This window comes from Pelophylax lessonae (genome assembly GCF_965119305.1).
Source record: "Pelophylax lessonae genome assembly, chromosome: 13".
NCBI classification, from domain to species: domain Eukaryota; kingdom Metazoa; phylum Chordata; class Amphibia; order Anura; family Ranidae; genus Pelophylax; species Pelophylax lessonae.
The window spans coordinates 3159646-3176003 of NC_138780.1; the positions used below are offsets into that span (position 1 = coordinate 3159646).

The 16358-nt window shown below is 52.9% G+C and overlaps 1 protein-coding gene across 1 annotated transcript in view; it reads left to right on the forward strand.

Moving 5' to 3' along the window:
- The window catches only part of INTS3 (integrator complex subunit 3), a 120671-nt gene that overhangs the window by 13229 nt on the left and 91084 nt on the right, over positions 1-16358 (forward strand). The window contains exon 2 of the mRNA XM_082275164.1: positions 15785-15868. Within this exon, the coding sequence (XP_082131290.1) occupies positions 15785-15868 (84 nt within the window). The remainder of the gene's footprint in view (positions 1-15784; positions 15869-16358) is intronic.

Below are 16358 nucleotides of genomic sequence, written 5' to 3' on the forward strand. Positions count from 1 at the left end.
ACTCTAGTCACTGGAGACGCTGGGGTCATTGGAGACACTGGGGTCACTCTAGTCACTGGAGACGCTGGGGTCATTGGAGACACTGGGGTCACTGGAGATGCTGGGGTCATTGGAGACACTGGGGTCATTGGAGATGCTGGGGTCATTGGAGACACTGGGGTCACTCTAGTCACTGGAGATGCTGGGGTCACTCTAGTCACTGGAGACGCTGGGGTCATTGGAGACGCTGGGGTCATTGGAGACGCTGGGGTCATTGGAGATGCTGGGGTCATTGGAGACACTGGGGTCACTCTAGTCACTGGAGATGCTGGGGTCACTCTAGTCACTGGAGACGCTGGGGTCACTGGAGACGCTGGGGTCACTCTAGTCACTGGAGACGCTGGGGTCACTGGAGACACTGGGGTCACTCTAGTCACTGGAGACGCTGGGGTCTGGGGAGACACTGGGGTCACTCTAGTCACTGGAGACACTGGGGTCACTCTAGTCACTGGAGACACTGGGGTCACTCTAGTCACTGGAGACGCTGGGGTCACTGGAGACGCTGGGGTCACTCTAGTCACTGGAGACGCTGGGGTCACTGGAGACACTGGGGTCACTCTAGTCACTGGAGACGCTGGGGTCATTGGAGACACTGGGGTCACTCTAGTCACTGGAGACGCTGGGGTCATTGGAGACACTGGGGTCACTGGAGATGCTGGGGTCATTGGAGACACTGGGGTCATTGGAGATGCTGGGGTCATTGGAGACACTGGGGTCACTCTAGTCACTGGAGATGCTGGGGTCACTCTAGTCACTGGAGACGCTGGGGTCATTGGAGACGCTGGGGTCATTGGAGACGCTGGGGTCATTGGAGATGCTGGGGTCATTGGAGACACTGGGGTCACTCTAGTCACTGGAGATGCTGGGGTCACTCTAGTCACTGGAGACGCTGGGGTCACTGGAGACGCTGGGGTCACTCTAGTCACTGGAGACGCTGGGGTCACTGGAGACACTGGGGTCACTCTAGTCACTGGAGACGCTGGGGTCACTGGAGACACTGGGGTCACTCTAGTCACTGGCGACGCTGGGGTCATTGGAGACACTGGGGTCACTGGAGACGCTGGGGTCATTGGAGACACTGGGGTCACTGGAGACGCTGGGGTCACTGGAGACGCTGGGGTCACTCTAGTCACTGGAGACGCTGGGGTCATTGGAGACACTGGGGTCACTCTAGTCACTGGAGACGCTGGGGTCACTGGAGACGCTGGGGTCACTCTAGTCACTGGAGACGCTGGGGTCACTGGAGACGCTGGGGTCACTCTAGTCACTGGAGACGCTGGGGTCACTGGAGACGCTGGGGTCACTCTAGTCACTGGAGACGCTGGGGTCATTGGAGACACTGGGGTCACTCTAGTCACTGGAGACGCTGGGGTCACTGGAGATGCTGGGGTCACTCTAGGGGTCACTGGAGACACTGGGTTCCCTGGAGTCATTGGAGTGGACAGGGGACATGGAGGCACAGGAGTGTTGGGGTCAGTGGAGGAGACAGGTGAGTCCAGGGTAACAGCAGCAGGTTGCCCCCCTTAGGCGTAGATGCCTCAGGACATCGCTTGGCCGTTTGAATCCGGTATCAGAAGAGCTGTTTCCTGATTAGTCATGGCGCTGATGCTCCAGAAGAAACAGGGATGTGCCGGTGGCCATGGGCCAGAAAGGATTCCTTGGTGTGTCTACCAGGCGTGACGGCTTCTTCTTTCTGGAATGTTTCTCAGCTGATGAACGTTCCCTCCAGACCTCCGACACGGGGGGGGGGGGGGGGGGGGGGATTATAGAGCTCAGTGTCGGGAATGTGAGCGGCTCAGGGCCGTAAATCAATAAATGACGCAAATTCTGCCAAGGATAAGATGGCCGAATTCTCTGCAAATCTCCCCCATAATTTCTACCTTTTGGCTTTGAGGGACTTCCAGTCTCGGCGTGCTTGAAGTTCTTAAAGGTGAAGTTTTATTTCCTTGTCCCCCCCCCCCCCCCCCCCATCAATATAACGACATTCTTAGCAATATACCTTATTATAGTCCCTATGATGTCATCACTGGGACTCTGTACTTCTCTTAGCAGTGCACCCAGATCATGGCTGGTGGGAGGGGCCGGCGGGGGGGGCTGTACATAGCTTCCTGAAAACATCACAGCACCCTCCCTTAGTACGTCTCTCCAGAGCCCTCAGTTGTGATGCAAGCAGTGGGAGGAGTTATGCAAATGCCTTGATGGATGGGTATCAGACTGTCTCGGTGTATAGACTGACCTCTGTGATGTACACGGACTGTCTCGGTATAGATTGACCTCTGTGATGTACACGGACTGTCTCGGTATAGACTGACCTCTGTGATGTACATGGACTGTCTCGGTGTATAGACTGACCTCTGTGATGTACACGGACTGTCTCGGTATAGACTGACCTCAGTGATGTACACGGACTGTCTCGGTGTGTAGACTGACCTCTGTGATGTACACGGACTGTCTCGGTGTATAGACTGACCTCTGTGATGTACACGGACTGTCTCGGTGTATAGACTGACCTCTGTGATGTACACGGACTGTCTCGGTGTGTAGACTGACCTCTGTGATGTACACGGACTGTCTCGGTGTATAGACTGAGCTCTGTGATGTACACGGACTGTCTCGGTATAGACTGACCTCTGTGATGTACACGGACTGTCTCGGTGTATAGACTGACCTCTGTGATGTACACGGACTGTCTCGGTATAGACTGACCTCTGTGATGTATACGGACTGTCTCGGTGTGTAGACTGACCTCAGTGATGTACACGGACTGTCTCGGTATAGACTGACCTCAGTGATGTACACGGACTGTCTCGGTGTGTAGACTGACCTCTGTGATGTACACGGACTGTCTCGGTGTATAGACTGACCTCTGTGATGTACACGGACTGTCTCGGTGTATAGACTGACCTCTGTGATGTACACGGACTGTCTCGGTGTGTAGACTGACCTCTGTGATGTACACGGACTGTCTCGGTGTATAGACTGACCTCTGTGATGTACACGGACTGTCTCGGTATAGACTGACCTCTGTGATGTACACGGACTGTCTCGGTGTATAGACTGACCTCTGTGATGTACACGGACTGTCTCGGTATAGACTGACCTCTGTGATGTATACGGACTGTCTCGGTGTGTAGACTGACCTCAGTGATGTACACGGACTGTCTCGGTATAGACTGACCTCTGTGATGTACACGGACTGTCTCGGTATAGACTGACCTCTGTGATGTACACGGACTGTCTCGGTATAGACTGACCTCTGTGATGTACACGGACTGTCTCGGTATAGACTGACCTCAGTGATGTACACGGACTGTCTCGGTGTGTAGACTGACCTCTGTGATGTACACGGACTGTCTCGGTGTATTGACTGACCTCTGTGATGTACACGGACTGTCTCGGTGTATAGACTGACCTCTGTGATGTACACGGACTGTCTCGGTGTGTAGACTGACCTCTGTGATGTACACGGACTGTCTCGGTGTATAGACTGAGCTCTGTGATGTACACGGACTGTCTCGGTGTATAGACTGACCTCTGTGATGTACACGGACTGTCTCGGTGTATAGACTGACCTCAGTGATGTACACGGACTGTCTCGGTGTATAGACTGACCTCTGTGATGTACACGGACTGTCTCGGTGTATAGACTGACCTCTGTGATGTACACGGACTGTCTCGGTATAGACTGACCTCCTGTGATGTACACGGACTGTCTCGGTATAGACTGACCTCTGTGATGTACACGGACTGTCTCGGTGTATAGACTGACCTCTGTGATGTACACGGACTGTCTCGGTGTATAGACTGACCTCTGTGATGTACACGGACTGTCTCGGTGTATAGACTGACCTCTGTGATGTACACGGACTGTCTCGGTGTATAGACTGACCTCTGTGATGTACATGGACTGTCTCGGTATAGACTGACCTCTGTGATGTACACGGACTGTCTCGGTATAGACTGACCTCTGTGATGTTCACGGACTGTCTCGGTGTATAGACTGACCTCTGTGATGTACACGGACTGTCTCGGTATAGACTGACCTCTGTGATGTACACGGACTGTCTCGGTATAGACTGACCTCTGTGATGTACACGGACTGTCTCGGTGTATAGACTGACCTCTGTGATGTACACGGACTGTCTCGGTGTGTAGACTGAGCTCTGTGATGTACACGGACTGTCTCGGTATAGACTGACCTCTGTGATGTACACGGACTGTCTCGGTATATAGACTGACCTCTGTGATGTATACGGACTGTCTCTGTGTGTAGACTGACCTCAGTGATGTACACGGACTGTCTCGGTGTATAGACTGACCTCAGTGATGTACACAGACTGTCTCGGTGTATAGACTGACCTCTGTGATGTACACGGACTGTCTCGGTATATAGACTGACCTCAGTGATGTACACGGACTGTCTCGGTATATAGACTGACCTCAGTGATGTACACGTGCTGTCTCGGTATAGACTGACCTCTGTGATGTACATGGACTGTCTCGGTGTATAGACTGACCTCTGTGATGTACACGGACTGTCTCGGTATAGACTGACCTCTGTGATGTACACGGACTGTCTCGGTATAGACTGACCTCTGTGATGTACACGGACTGTCTCGGTGTATAGACTGAGCTCTGTGATGTACACGGACTGTCTCGGTATATAGTCTGACCTCAGTGATGTACACGGACTGTCTCGGTGTGTAGACTGACCTCTGTGATGTACACGGACTGTCTCGGTATAGACTGACCTCCTGTGATGTACACGGACTGTCTCGGTGTGTAGACTGACCTCTGTGATGTACACGGACTGTCTCGGTGTATAGACTGACCTCTGTGATGTACACGGACTGTCTCGGTGTATAGACTGACCTCAGTGATGTACACGGACTGTCTCGGTGTGTAGACTGACCTCTGTGATGTACACGGACTGTCTCGGTGTGTAGACTGACCTCTGTGATGTACACGGACTGTCTCGGTGTATAGACTGACCTCTGTGATGTACACGGACTGTCTCGGTGTGTAGACTGACCTCTGTGATGTACACGGACTGTCTCGGTGTATAGACTGAGCTCTGTGATGTACACGGACTGTCTCTGTATAGACTGACCTCTGTGATGTACACGGACTGTCTCGGTATAGACTGACCTCTGTGATGTACACGGACTGTCTCGGTATAGACTGACCTCTGTGATGTACACGGACTGTCTCGGTGTATAGACTGAGCTCTGTGATGTACACGGACTGTCTCGGTATATAGTCTGACCTCAGTGATGTACACGGACTGTCTCGGTGTGTAGACTGACCTCTGTGATGTACACGGACTGTCTCGGTATAGACTGACCTCCTGTGATGTACACGGACTGTCTCGGTGTGTAGACTGACCTCTGTGATGTACACGGACTGTCTCGGTGTATAGACTGACCTCTGTGATGTACACGGACTGTCTCGGTGTATAGACTGACCTCTGTGATGTACACGGACTGTCTCGGTGTGTAGACTGACCTCTGTGATGTACACGGACTGTCTCGGTGTGTAGACTGACCTCTGTGATGTACACGGACTGTCTCGGTGTGTAGACTGACCTCTGTGATGTACACGGACTGTCTCGGTGTATAGACTGACCTCTGTGATGTACACGGACTGTCTCGGTGTATAGACTGACCTCTGTGATGTACACGGACTGTCTCGGTGTGTAGACTGACCTTTGTGATGTACACGGACTGTCTCGGTGTGTAGACTGACCTCTGTGATGTACACGGACTGTCTCGGTGTGTAGACTGACCTCTGTGATGTACACGGACTGTCTCGGTGTGTAGACTGACCTCTGTGATGTACACGGACTGTCTCGGTGTATAGACTGACCTCTGTGATGTACACGGACTGTCTCGGTATAGACTGACCTCCTGTGATGTACACGGACTGTCTCGGTGTGTAGACTGACCTCTGTGATGTATACGGACTGTCTCGGTATAGACTGACCTCTGTGATGTACACGGACTGTCTCGGTATAGACTGACCTCTGTGATGTACACGGACTGTCTCGGTAAGCTCTATCGGTTGCACGTTGTGGCGCCACCTGTCCCTCGCGCCTCTTCAAAAAAGCGTTTTTTATTGTAATTTTCCGCTGTCGCCTCTTTTTTTTTTGGTTTTTAATTTACATTTTTGTTTCATTTTTATAATTTATTCTGATTCGGGGCGCTGCGAGGAGACGGCAAATTGCTTTGAAGGTACATTGCGTTGTGGCGCGGCGTGCCGCTCTTTCGGTAATGGTAATTTTCTGAGCAGCTGTTACATCCCATTAAGACTCGGCTCTGAAATTGCTCGCGCTATTTGCCGCCGTTTTCATGTCCGTACCTTTTTATTATTTTTTATGTTTTCGCTCGTACATTGACCTTGTGGATCCCCATCGCAACCCCCCCCCTCCCCCTTTCTCATTGGCGCGTTTCGGCATTTGACGGGATAATGGCGGCGTTTTTTTTTTCCGCGTGTCAGAAGTCAGGCCGGACCGAAATCAAACTCATTAATAAAGTTATTAAACCGGCGTTGTTTTCACGGCGTTTAGCGTGCGTTCGTCTTGCGAGCGCAGTAATTAACCTCCGAGGTCGGAAGCGCTGGCCTTGGATGCGGTCCTGGGACCGTTGCCGGCGATTTTACGAGGTGGATAATTATTAGCATTAAACCTCGTGTCCGTTCCGCCTCCTCGCTGTGACCCCCGCGTTTAACCCTCCGCTCGCCGTCTGATAGGAAGACGTTTCTTTGCGTACTTTGCGGCGGGTTATTTGGCAGGCGATGGCGGCGTGTAATGAGAACCATCTGTATTGTGTAACCTGTGATTAATTTACGCTATTGTTCGGCATCGCGAAGCGTTCCCCCGGGGGGAGCCGCCGTCCCGGAGATGGAGGCGAGAGCTCAGAATACGCTCTTTGTGTTCTAATCTGCGCGGCGAGATAGCGAGCGCCGCGGCGGGCAGAAAACAGCTGAGCCGGGGGTTGTATTGTGCAATCCCAGCCAGCCATTGGACTCTTAAAGGACTACTCCACCCAGCGGGCATGCTGGGTTCTTGTACCCCCCCCCCCCCTCCCCGATAGAATCCCACCCGATTCTGGTGATGGTGTCACTTCATCAGAAATGCTCTCAGGACCCCATTTAGTAGGTAGATGGTAAGCTCCTGGGCCCAGGCTTTCATTGTACTGGTAGATGGTAAGCTCCTGGGCCCAGGCATTCATTGTACTGGTAGATGGTAAGCTCCTGGGCCCAGGTGATCACTGTACTGGTAGATGGTAAGCTCCTGGGCCCAGGTGATTATTGTACTGGTAGATGGTAAGCTCCTGGGCCCAAGTGATCACTGTACTGGTAGATGGTAAGCTCCTGGGCCCAGGTGATTATTGTACTGGTAGATGGTAAGCTCCTGGGCCCAAGTTATCATTGTACTGGTAGATGGTAAGCTCCTGGGCCCAGGTTATCATTGTACTGGTAGATGGTAAGCTCCTGGGCCCAGGTGATTATTGTACTGGTAGATGGTAAGCTCCTGGGCCCAAGTGATCACTGTACTGGTAGATGGTAAGCTCCTGGGCCCAGGTGATCATTGTACTGGTAGATGGTAAGCTCCTGGGCCCATGTGATCACTGTACTGGTAGATGGTAAGCTCCTGGGCCCAGGTGATTATTGTACTGGTAGATGGTAAGCTCCTGGGCCCAGGTGATCATTGTACTGGTAGATGGTAAGCTCCTGGGCCCAGGTGATCATTGTACTGGTAGATGGTAAGCTCCTAGGCCCAGGTGATCATTGTACTGGTAGATGGTAAGCTCCTGGGCCCAGGCGATCATTGTACTGGTAGATGGTAAGCTCCTGGGCCCAGGTGATCATTGTACTGGTAGATGGTAAGCTCCTGGGCCCAGGTGATCATTGTACTGGTAGATGGTAAGCTCCTGGGCCCAGGTGATCATTGTACTGGGAGATGGTAAGCTCCTGGGCCCAGGTGATCATTGTACTGGTAGATGGTAAGCTCCTAGGCCCAGGTGATCATTGTACGGGTAGATGGTAAGCTCCTGGGCCCAGGTGATCATTGTACTGGGAGATGGTAAGCTCCTGGGCCCAGGTGATCATTGTACTGGTAGATGGTAAGCTCCTAGGCCCAGGTGATCATTGTACTGGTAGATGGTAAGCTCCTGGGCCCAGGTGATCATTGTACTGGTAGATGGTAAGCTCCTGGGCCCAGGTGATCACTGTACTGGTAGATGGTAAGCTCCTGGGACCAGGTAATGATTGTACTGGTAGATGGTAAGCTCCTGGGACCAGGTTATCATTGTACTGGTAGATGGTAAGCTCCTGGGACCAGGTTATCATTGTACTGGTAGATGGTAAGCTCCTGGGCCCAGGTGATCATTGTACTGGTAGATGGTAAGCTCCTGGGCCCAGGTGATCATTGTACTGGTAGATGGTAAGCTCCTGGGCCCAGGTGATCACTGTACTGGTAGATGGTAAGCTCCTGGGACCAGGTAATGATTGTACTGGTAGATGGTAAGCTCCTGGGACCAGGTTATCATTGTACTGGTAGATGGTAAGCTCCTGGGACCAGGTTATCATTGTACTGGTAGATGGTAAGCTCCTGGGCCCAGGTGATCATTGTACTGGTAGATGGTAAGCTCCTGGGCCCAGGTTATCATTGTACTGGTAGATGGTAAGCTCCTGGGCCCAGGTGATCATTGTACTGGTAGATGGTAAGCTCCTGGGCCCAGGTGATCATTGTACTGGTAGATGGTAAGCTCCTGGGCCCAGTTGATAATTGTACTGGTAGATGGTAAGCTCCTGGGCCCAGGTTATCATTGTACTGGTAGATGGTAAGCTCCTGGGACCAGTTGATAATTGTACTGGTAGATGGTAAGCTCCTAGGCCCAGGTGATCATTGTACTGGTAGATGGTAAGCTCCTGGGCCCAGTTGATAATTGTACTGGTAGATGGTAAGCTCCTGGGACCAGGTGATGATTGTACTGGTGGATGGTAAGCTCCTGGGCCCAGGTGATCATTGTACTGTTAGATGGTAAGGCTGCATTAGCATAGGCGATGCGGAGCCTTCATGAACTGAAATCCAAGGAATGAAAGGGGCGGGGCCAGGGACAGTCAGTCCTCCAGCCAGCAAAAGAGGCGGGGCTCTGTGACTTGCTGCAGTTTCTAATGCACACTGTGAGAAGCTCTCAGTGTGCGGTGAAATCAGAGGAAGCCGTTTCCGCCCAGGAGAGGAGCGTGTACAGCTGTGGTAGTCTGGAGGAGGAGGGTGGAGTTCTCCTTTAGGAGGGTTGATTGCCCCAGGCCATGGATCGGCTTGGTGTGGGGGGGGGGGGAGATGTTTTTCTCGCACTTGTTGTCGGGGCTCAGAGAGATCAGCGCGAGGCGATAATTGAATGGAGGAAATGAGCTCCATATTTCAGAGCCGTGTGTCTGCAGACCGGGTTTATGGTTGGTATGGCAACAGAGCCCCGCCGTACTTCTCGCAATTAGGTCAGCGCGGCCTTCGCTGTCAGCAGCGCCACTCCTCGCGGGTTCTGACCTAATTTGTCGCTTTTTGTTCTGAGGAAATCTAGAAAGATGAACGACGGCATGAACATGCAGAACCCTCTTCTACTTACCCCCCCTCCCCCCACTGTGCTGTGTGGCTGCAAGGGGGGGCAACAGCGCTTCACAAATCTGCAAACTCCACACCTCCATCCAGGTGTTCCTCTGACTCCGCCCCCATGGCCCCACCTACTTCCTGTTACTCAAATTCCACCCCCAAAGTGCTCCCTAGTCTCCAACACCCACAGTCCCACCTCGATCCTGGTGTCCCCCAGACTCCACCCCCTACCCTCCTCCTTTCTTGTGTGCCGCAGGCTTCACCCTCATGGTTCCACCCCCTTTATGGTGTTCCCCACACAGTCCCACCTCCGCCCTGGTTTTCTCCAGACTCCACCCCTATGGGTCCCACCTCCATCCTTGTGTTGCCCAGACTTCACCCTTCCAGTCCCACCTCCATCCTTGTGTGCCGCTGACTCCACCCCCATGGTTCCACCCCCTTTTTGGTGTTCCCCAGACTCCACCGTTCCTGTCCCACCTCCCTCTTTATGGTGTTCTCCAGACTCCACCCTTCCAGTCCCACCTTTATCCTTGTGCTCCACCCCAATGGTTCCACCCGGCTTATGGTGTTCCCCAGACACTACCCACACAGTCCCACCTCATTCCTGTTTTTTTTTTTCTCCAGACTCCACCCCTATGGCCCCTACACCTTCCTGGTGTTACCCAGACTCCACCCCAGTGGTCCCACTTTGTTACTGGTGTTACCCAGACTCCAGCCCACAGTCCCACCTCTGTCCTGGTATTCCCTAAACTCAACCCCCATGGTCCCTCCTTGTTCCTGGTTTTTCCCAGACTCCACCGCACAGTCCTACCTCCGTCCTGGTATTCCCCAGACTCAACCCCAATAGTCCCTCCTCGTTTCTGGTGTTCCCCAGACTCAACCCCCTTGCTTCCTCCTCGTTCCTGTTATTCCTTAGACTCAACCTACATGCCTCCCCCCTTAGTTCCTGGTGTTACCCAAACTCCACCCCTACAGTCCCAATTCCATCCTTGTGTGCTGCAGACTCCACCCCCATGGTTCCACCCCGTTTATGGTTTTCCCCAGACACTACACATACAGTCCCGCCTACGTTCCTGGTTTTCTCCAGACTCCACACCTACGATCCCTCAACCTTTCTGGTGATACCCAGACTCCACCCGCATGTTTCCACCCCGTTTATGGTGTTTTCCAGACACAAAACCTATGGTCCCACCTTATTCCTGGTGTTCCCCAGACTCCACCCTCTACAGTCCCTCCACCTTCCTGATGTTACTCGGACTCCACCCCATGGTCCTACCACCTTGCTGGTCGCACCTATTTCCCTGTATTACCCTGATGCCACTCCCATAGTTCCACCCTCTTATGGTGTTTTCTAGACACTACCCTTGTGGTCCCACTTCATTCCTGGATTTACCCAGACTTCACACCCATATTTCTAACACCTTCCTGGTATTCCCCTGACTCCGCCCCATGGTCCTACCACCTTCCAGGTATTCCCCAGCTTCTCTCCCCCCCCCCCCCCCAAAAACAGTCCCACCTCCATCCTGAATTTACCCAGACTCCAGGATGGAGGTGGGACATGGTTCCTCAGACTCCTCCCCTACAGTCCCACCTCCATCCTTGTGTGCTGCAGACTCCACCCCCTTTATGTTGTTCCCCAGACACTACCCCCACAGTCCTACCTCCTTTCTGGTGTTTTCCAGACTCCAATCCCACCTTCTTTTGTGTTCTACATACTCCATGCCCATGGTTCTATCCCCTTTATGGCATTTCCCGGACACAACCCTCACAGTCCCATCTTGTTTGGTGTTTCTCATACTCCACTTGCACAGTCCTACTTCCTTCAAGGTGTTCCCCAGACTCCACACCTCCATAGTTCCACTTCCTTCCTGGTCTTCCCCCACAATCCCACCTTTTTCCTGATGTTCCCCATACTCCACCACAATGGTCTCACCTCCTTCCTGGTTTTCCCCAGGCTTCACCCCCACGGTCCCACCTCCTTCTTGGTTTTTCCCAGACTCCACCCCCATGGTCTCAACTCCCACCCCCACAGTCCCACCTCCTTTCTCATGTTTCCCATTTTCTGCCCCCACAGTCCTACCTTCTTTTTGGTGTTTTTCAGTCTCCACCCCCATGGTCCTGCCTTTATTCTTGGTTTTCCCTAGCTTCCACCCCAGCTAGACCCGAGTGCTGCCAGCATGTGAGTGCCCTTAGCTCAGTCTGACTAGCGCAACGCTGGCTGTCAGTAGGAGGAGAAGGGCTCTGTGGAAGTCGGTGGGTGGAGAAGGACGCTGAGGAAGTTGGTGGGAGAAGGACGCTGAGGAAGTCTGTGGGAGGAAAAGGGCACTGAGGAAGTCTGTGGGAGGAGAGGGGATCTGTGGGAGGAGAAGGGCGCTGTGGAAGTCGGTGGAAGGAGAAGGGCTCTGTGGAAGTCGGTGGGTGGAGAAGGACGATGAGGAAGTCGTTGGGAGGAGAAGGGCACTGAGGAAGTCTGTGGGAGGAGAAGGGCACTGAGGAAGTTTGTGGGAGGAAAAGGGCGCTGAGGAAGTCTGTGGGAGGAAAAGGGCACTGAGGAAGTCTGTGGGAGGAGAAGGGCGCTGTGGAAGTCGGTGGAAGGAGAAGGGCGTCGAGGAAGTCGTGGGAGGAGAAGGGCGGTTTCTAGTTCTGGGTGAGATTTGCCCTGGCCTGACCCGAGTGACTGCCCCGTGTATGGACATCAGTGGGCTGTGGGCCAGTCTGAGCGTTGCCCTTTGTATGGACATCAGTGGGCTGGTCTGAGCGTTGCCCCGTCTCTAGACATCAGTTGGCTGTGGGCCGGTCCGAGCATTGCCCCACCTATGGACATCAGTTGGCTCTGGACCGGCCTGAGCGTTGCCCCGTCTCTGGACATCAGTTGGCTGTGGGCCGGCCTGAGCGTTGCCCCGTCTCTGGACATCAGTTGGCTGTGGGCTAATCATTGAGATTTATAACTGTCGCTCTGCATAGCTTTATAGGATGCGGCCAGGAAAGGGTAAAGCGGGACTCCATTCTCCCCATTACAGTACGCGGCGGCCCCTGGAACGCCATCTGCGAATCTCTTTGTACTGGCGCTCGGGGCCTGGAGGAGCTGTTAGTTTTTCCGAGCTGATACAACTCAAAGGGAATGTGTAATACTCTGTACTTTCAGCCGCTCTGCCGCACGCTTCTTCTTCCGGAACACTTTGGTCTCCGCGCCGGATAATTGGTGTCTTTCGTGTACTAACCTAAATCTGGATAACCCTTCACCGTCAGCACTGGGTGTGCGGGCCTTCGGGGGAGCTCACAGGAGCTCCGATAATTGGCTTCTCTGCGAGTTGGTCGTCTTTTATTGTAGACTCCGGGGTCAGAGCTTGCAGTCTGGGGGGCGGTAATGTATGCTGAGGCTCCAGACCGAAGCTGAAGGTTTCCATTGGCTAATGCTCGGAAGAGGTGCCGGTTGGGGATGGTACGTGGTAGGTCATGTTTCAGCCCTGGAAGAATTACCCCTGCTTGGGGTTCCAGAGCCTTGCCTGTGTTGGGTAACAGCTGTCCTCCCGAAGGTTCTCTTTATGGAGGCTGAGCCAATGCTCTCAACTTATTGGCTCTGGATGATCTCGTGACCTGAACCAATGCTCTTTTCTGGTTGGATCTGGATGATCTCGTGACCTGACCCAATGCTCTCACTTGGCTAGCTCTGAATGATCACACATTCTGACCCAATGCTCTCACCATGCTGGTTCTGGGTGATCACATGACCTGTCCAAATGCTCTCACCATGCTGGTTCTGAGTGATCACATGACCTGACCAAATGCTCTCACCATGCTGGTTCTGAGTGATCACATGACCTGACCAAATGCTCTCACCATGCTGGTTCTGAGTGATCACATGACCTGACCAAATGCTCTCACCATGCTGGTTCTGAGTGATCACATGACCTGACCAAATGCTCTCACCATGCTGGTTCTGAGTGATCACATGACCTGACCAAATGATCTCACCATGCTGGTTCTGAGTGATCACATGACCTGACCAAATGCTCTCACCATGCTGATTCTGAGTGATCACATGACCTGACCCAATGCTATTTTCTGGTTGGCTCTGGATGATCACATGACCTGACCCAATTCTATTTTCTGGTTGGCCCTGGATGATCACATGATCTGACCCAATGCTCTCATTTGGTTAGCTCTGAATGATCACATGACCTGACCCAATGCTCTCATCATGCTGGTTCTGAGGGATCACATCACCTGACCCAATGCTCTTTTCTGGTTGGCTCTTGATGATCACATGACCTGACCCAATGCTCTCACTTGGCTAGCTCTGGATGATCACCTGACCTGACTCAATTCTTTTACATCATTGGCTCTCAGTGATCATATGATGTTCCTCTACAGCAGGGATGTCAAACTCCATTTCATCGCGGGCCCCATCAGCATTATGGTTGCCTTCAAAGGGCCGATTATATCTGTAAGATTGGATGTCCAGAGCACCCCACGCCCCCTTACACCCTTACATGAGATGTCAAGAGCCCCTCACCATCATAAGTCAAGAGTCACCCACCCTTCCTTACATCACAATGCAGACCCTTACCCTGTGCTGCGGCCAGGAAGAAGATGTGGGTGGATCTGAAAGAAGTGCAGGGTCTGGAGGAGACCCAGAGGAGGGCTGGAGCCAGCTTCCAGAGTCTGCTGAATGCTGAGACCAGGGGGGCAGAGAGCAAGGTGATGTGGCTGCACAGAGATGTGCAGGATCTGTAGGAGGAGTTCTGCCCTCTTCTCTGCTGTGGTCTGCTGGGAACGGGGAAAGGGGTTGGGCAAAGATGAGCCTTTCTGCAGCTGCAGGATCTGGCAAAGGAGTTCTGTCCTCTCTTCTGCTGACCACAGAGCCAAGTTGGGGGCAGAGACCAGGGGGGTGCTGCAGCTGCAGGAGAGGTACGAGGGCCACATGCAATGGCCTTGGGGGGCCGCATTCGGCCCGCGGGCCTTGTGTTTGACACCTGTGCTCTACAGGGTCAGTACTCCCTACATCCCCTCCCCCACTGTCCCTACCTAAAACTGATTGCACCATCCTGCCAACAACTATCAGTGAGTTAGGCTGTGACTGGCTGAGCTTTTCAGACATCCAATCTGCTACATGGGGCCTATTAAATGTCGATCCTGGGGGACCAATGATCCCTCTGGGGCCTCAGACATCCAATCCGCTCCATGGTGGCTATAAATTGCCGATCCCGGGGGACCAATGATCCCTCCGGGGGACCAATGATCCCTCCGGGGCACCAATGATCCCTCTGGGGCCTCAGACATCCAATCCGCTCCATGGTGTCTATAAATTGCAGATCCCGGGGGACCAATGATCCCTCCGGGGGACCAATGATCCCTCTGGGGCCTCAGACACCCATTCCGCTCCATGAGGCCTATTAATTGCTGATCCTGAGGCATCAATGATCCCTCTGGGGATATATTTTTAATTTGTATGTTCATTGGGGAGGGAAGGAGGGTTAAAAAAAAATCCCTTCGAGGAAAGATCCTGTAGAAAGATAAAACATTTTTTTTTTATTTGTATATAATGATGGGAGGAGCCAGGGTGGAATAAAATCTATCCCTTCCAGGAATGATCCTGTAGAAAATAAAAATACTTTTTCAGTTGGTATGTTGCTAAGTGGGAGGAGCCAGGGAGTGCTAAAAAAAATCCCTTCGAGGAATGATCCTGTAGAAAATAATTTTTTTTAATTGGTATGTTGATAAGGGGGAGGAGCCAGGGAGGTTTAAAAAAAATCTCTGAGGAATAATCCTGTAGAAAATAGTTACAATGTACAGTCTGATCACTGGGGGAGGGGAGACTGAGGAAATGCCCCCTCCTGCCTGCAGCAGACTGATGACATCATCTCAGCCTGGGCGGAGTCATAGTATTCGGAATCTAATCGCCTTTTTAGCCTAAATTGTTCCTTTTAAACTGGTGACAAATCTAAAAAAATGTCAGTTGGCTTCCCAGGAGGAGGTTCTGTGTGGGAATAGTGGGGGAGGTTCCTGTGTGGGGGAGGTTCCTGTGTGGGGGAGGTTCCTGTGTGGGAATAGTGGGGGAGGGGTATATTGCAGGCAGGGATGGAGGTGACAGTGCGATCCCTCCCCTCACCCCTCTCTTCTCTCTTTCAGCGTCTGGAGCGCTGCATGGCGATCGTCACCTCCATGACTACCGGCGTCTCCGAGAGGGAGGCCAACGACGCGCTCAACGCTTACGTAAGTACATTCAATGTGCAGCACCAATGTGGGAGGGGCAGAGACACAAACTACTGGGGGGAAATCTCCCCATTGTGGGAGGGGCAGAGACACAAAATGCTGCAGGAAATCTCCTCATTGTGGGAGGGGCAGAGACACAAACTACTGGGGGGAATCTCCCCATTGTGGGAGGGGCAGAGAGACAAACTACTGCAGGGAAATCTCCCCCATTGTGGGAGGGGCGGAGACACAAACTACTGCAGGAAATCTCCCCATTGTGGGAGGGGCAGAGACACAAAATGCTGCAGGGAAATCTCTCCATTGTGGGAGGGGCAGAGACACAAACTACTGCAGGAAATCTCCCCATTGTGGGAGGGGCAGAGACACAAACTACTGCAGGAAATCTCCCCATTGTGGGAGGGGCAGAGACACAAACTACTGCAGGGAATCTCATCCTTGTGGGGGCGCTGTAATACAGGAGGTGTTACTGGCCAGATCATCAGGTGAAAAC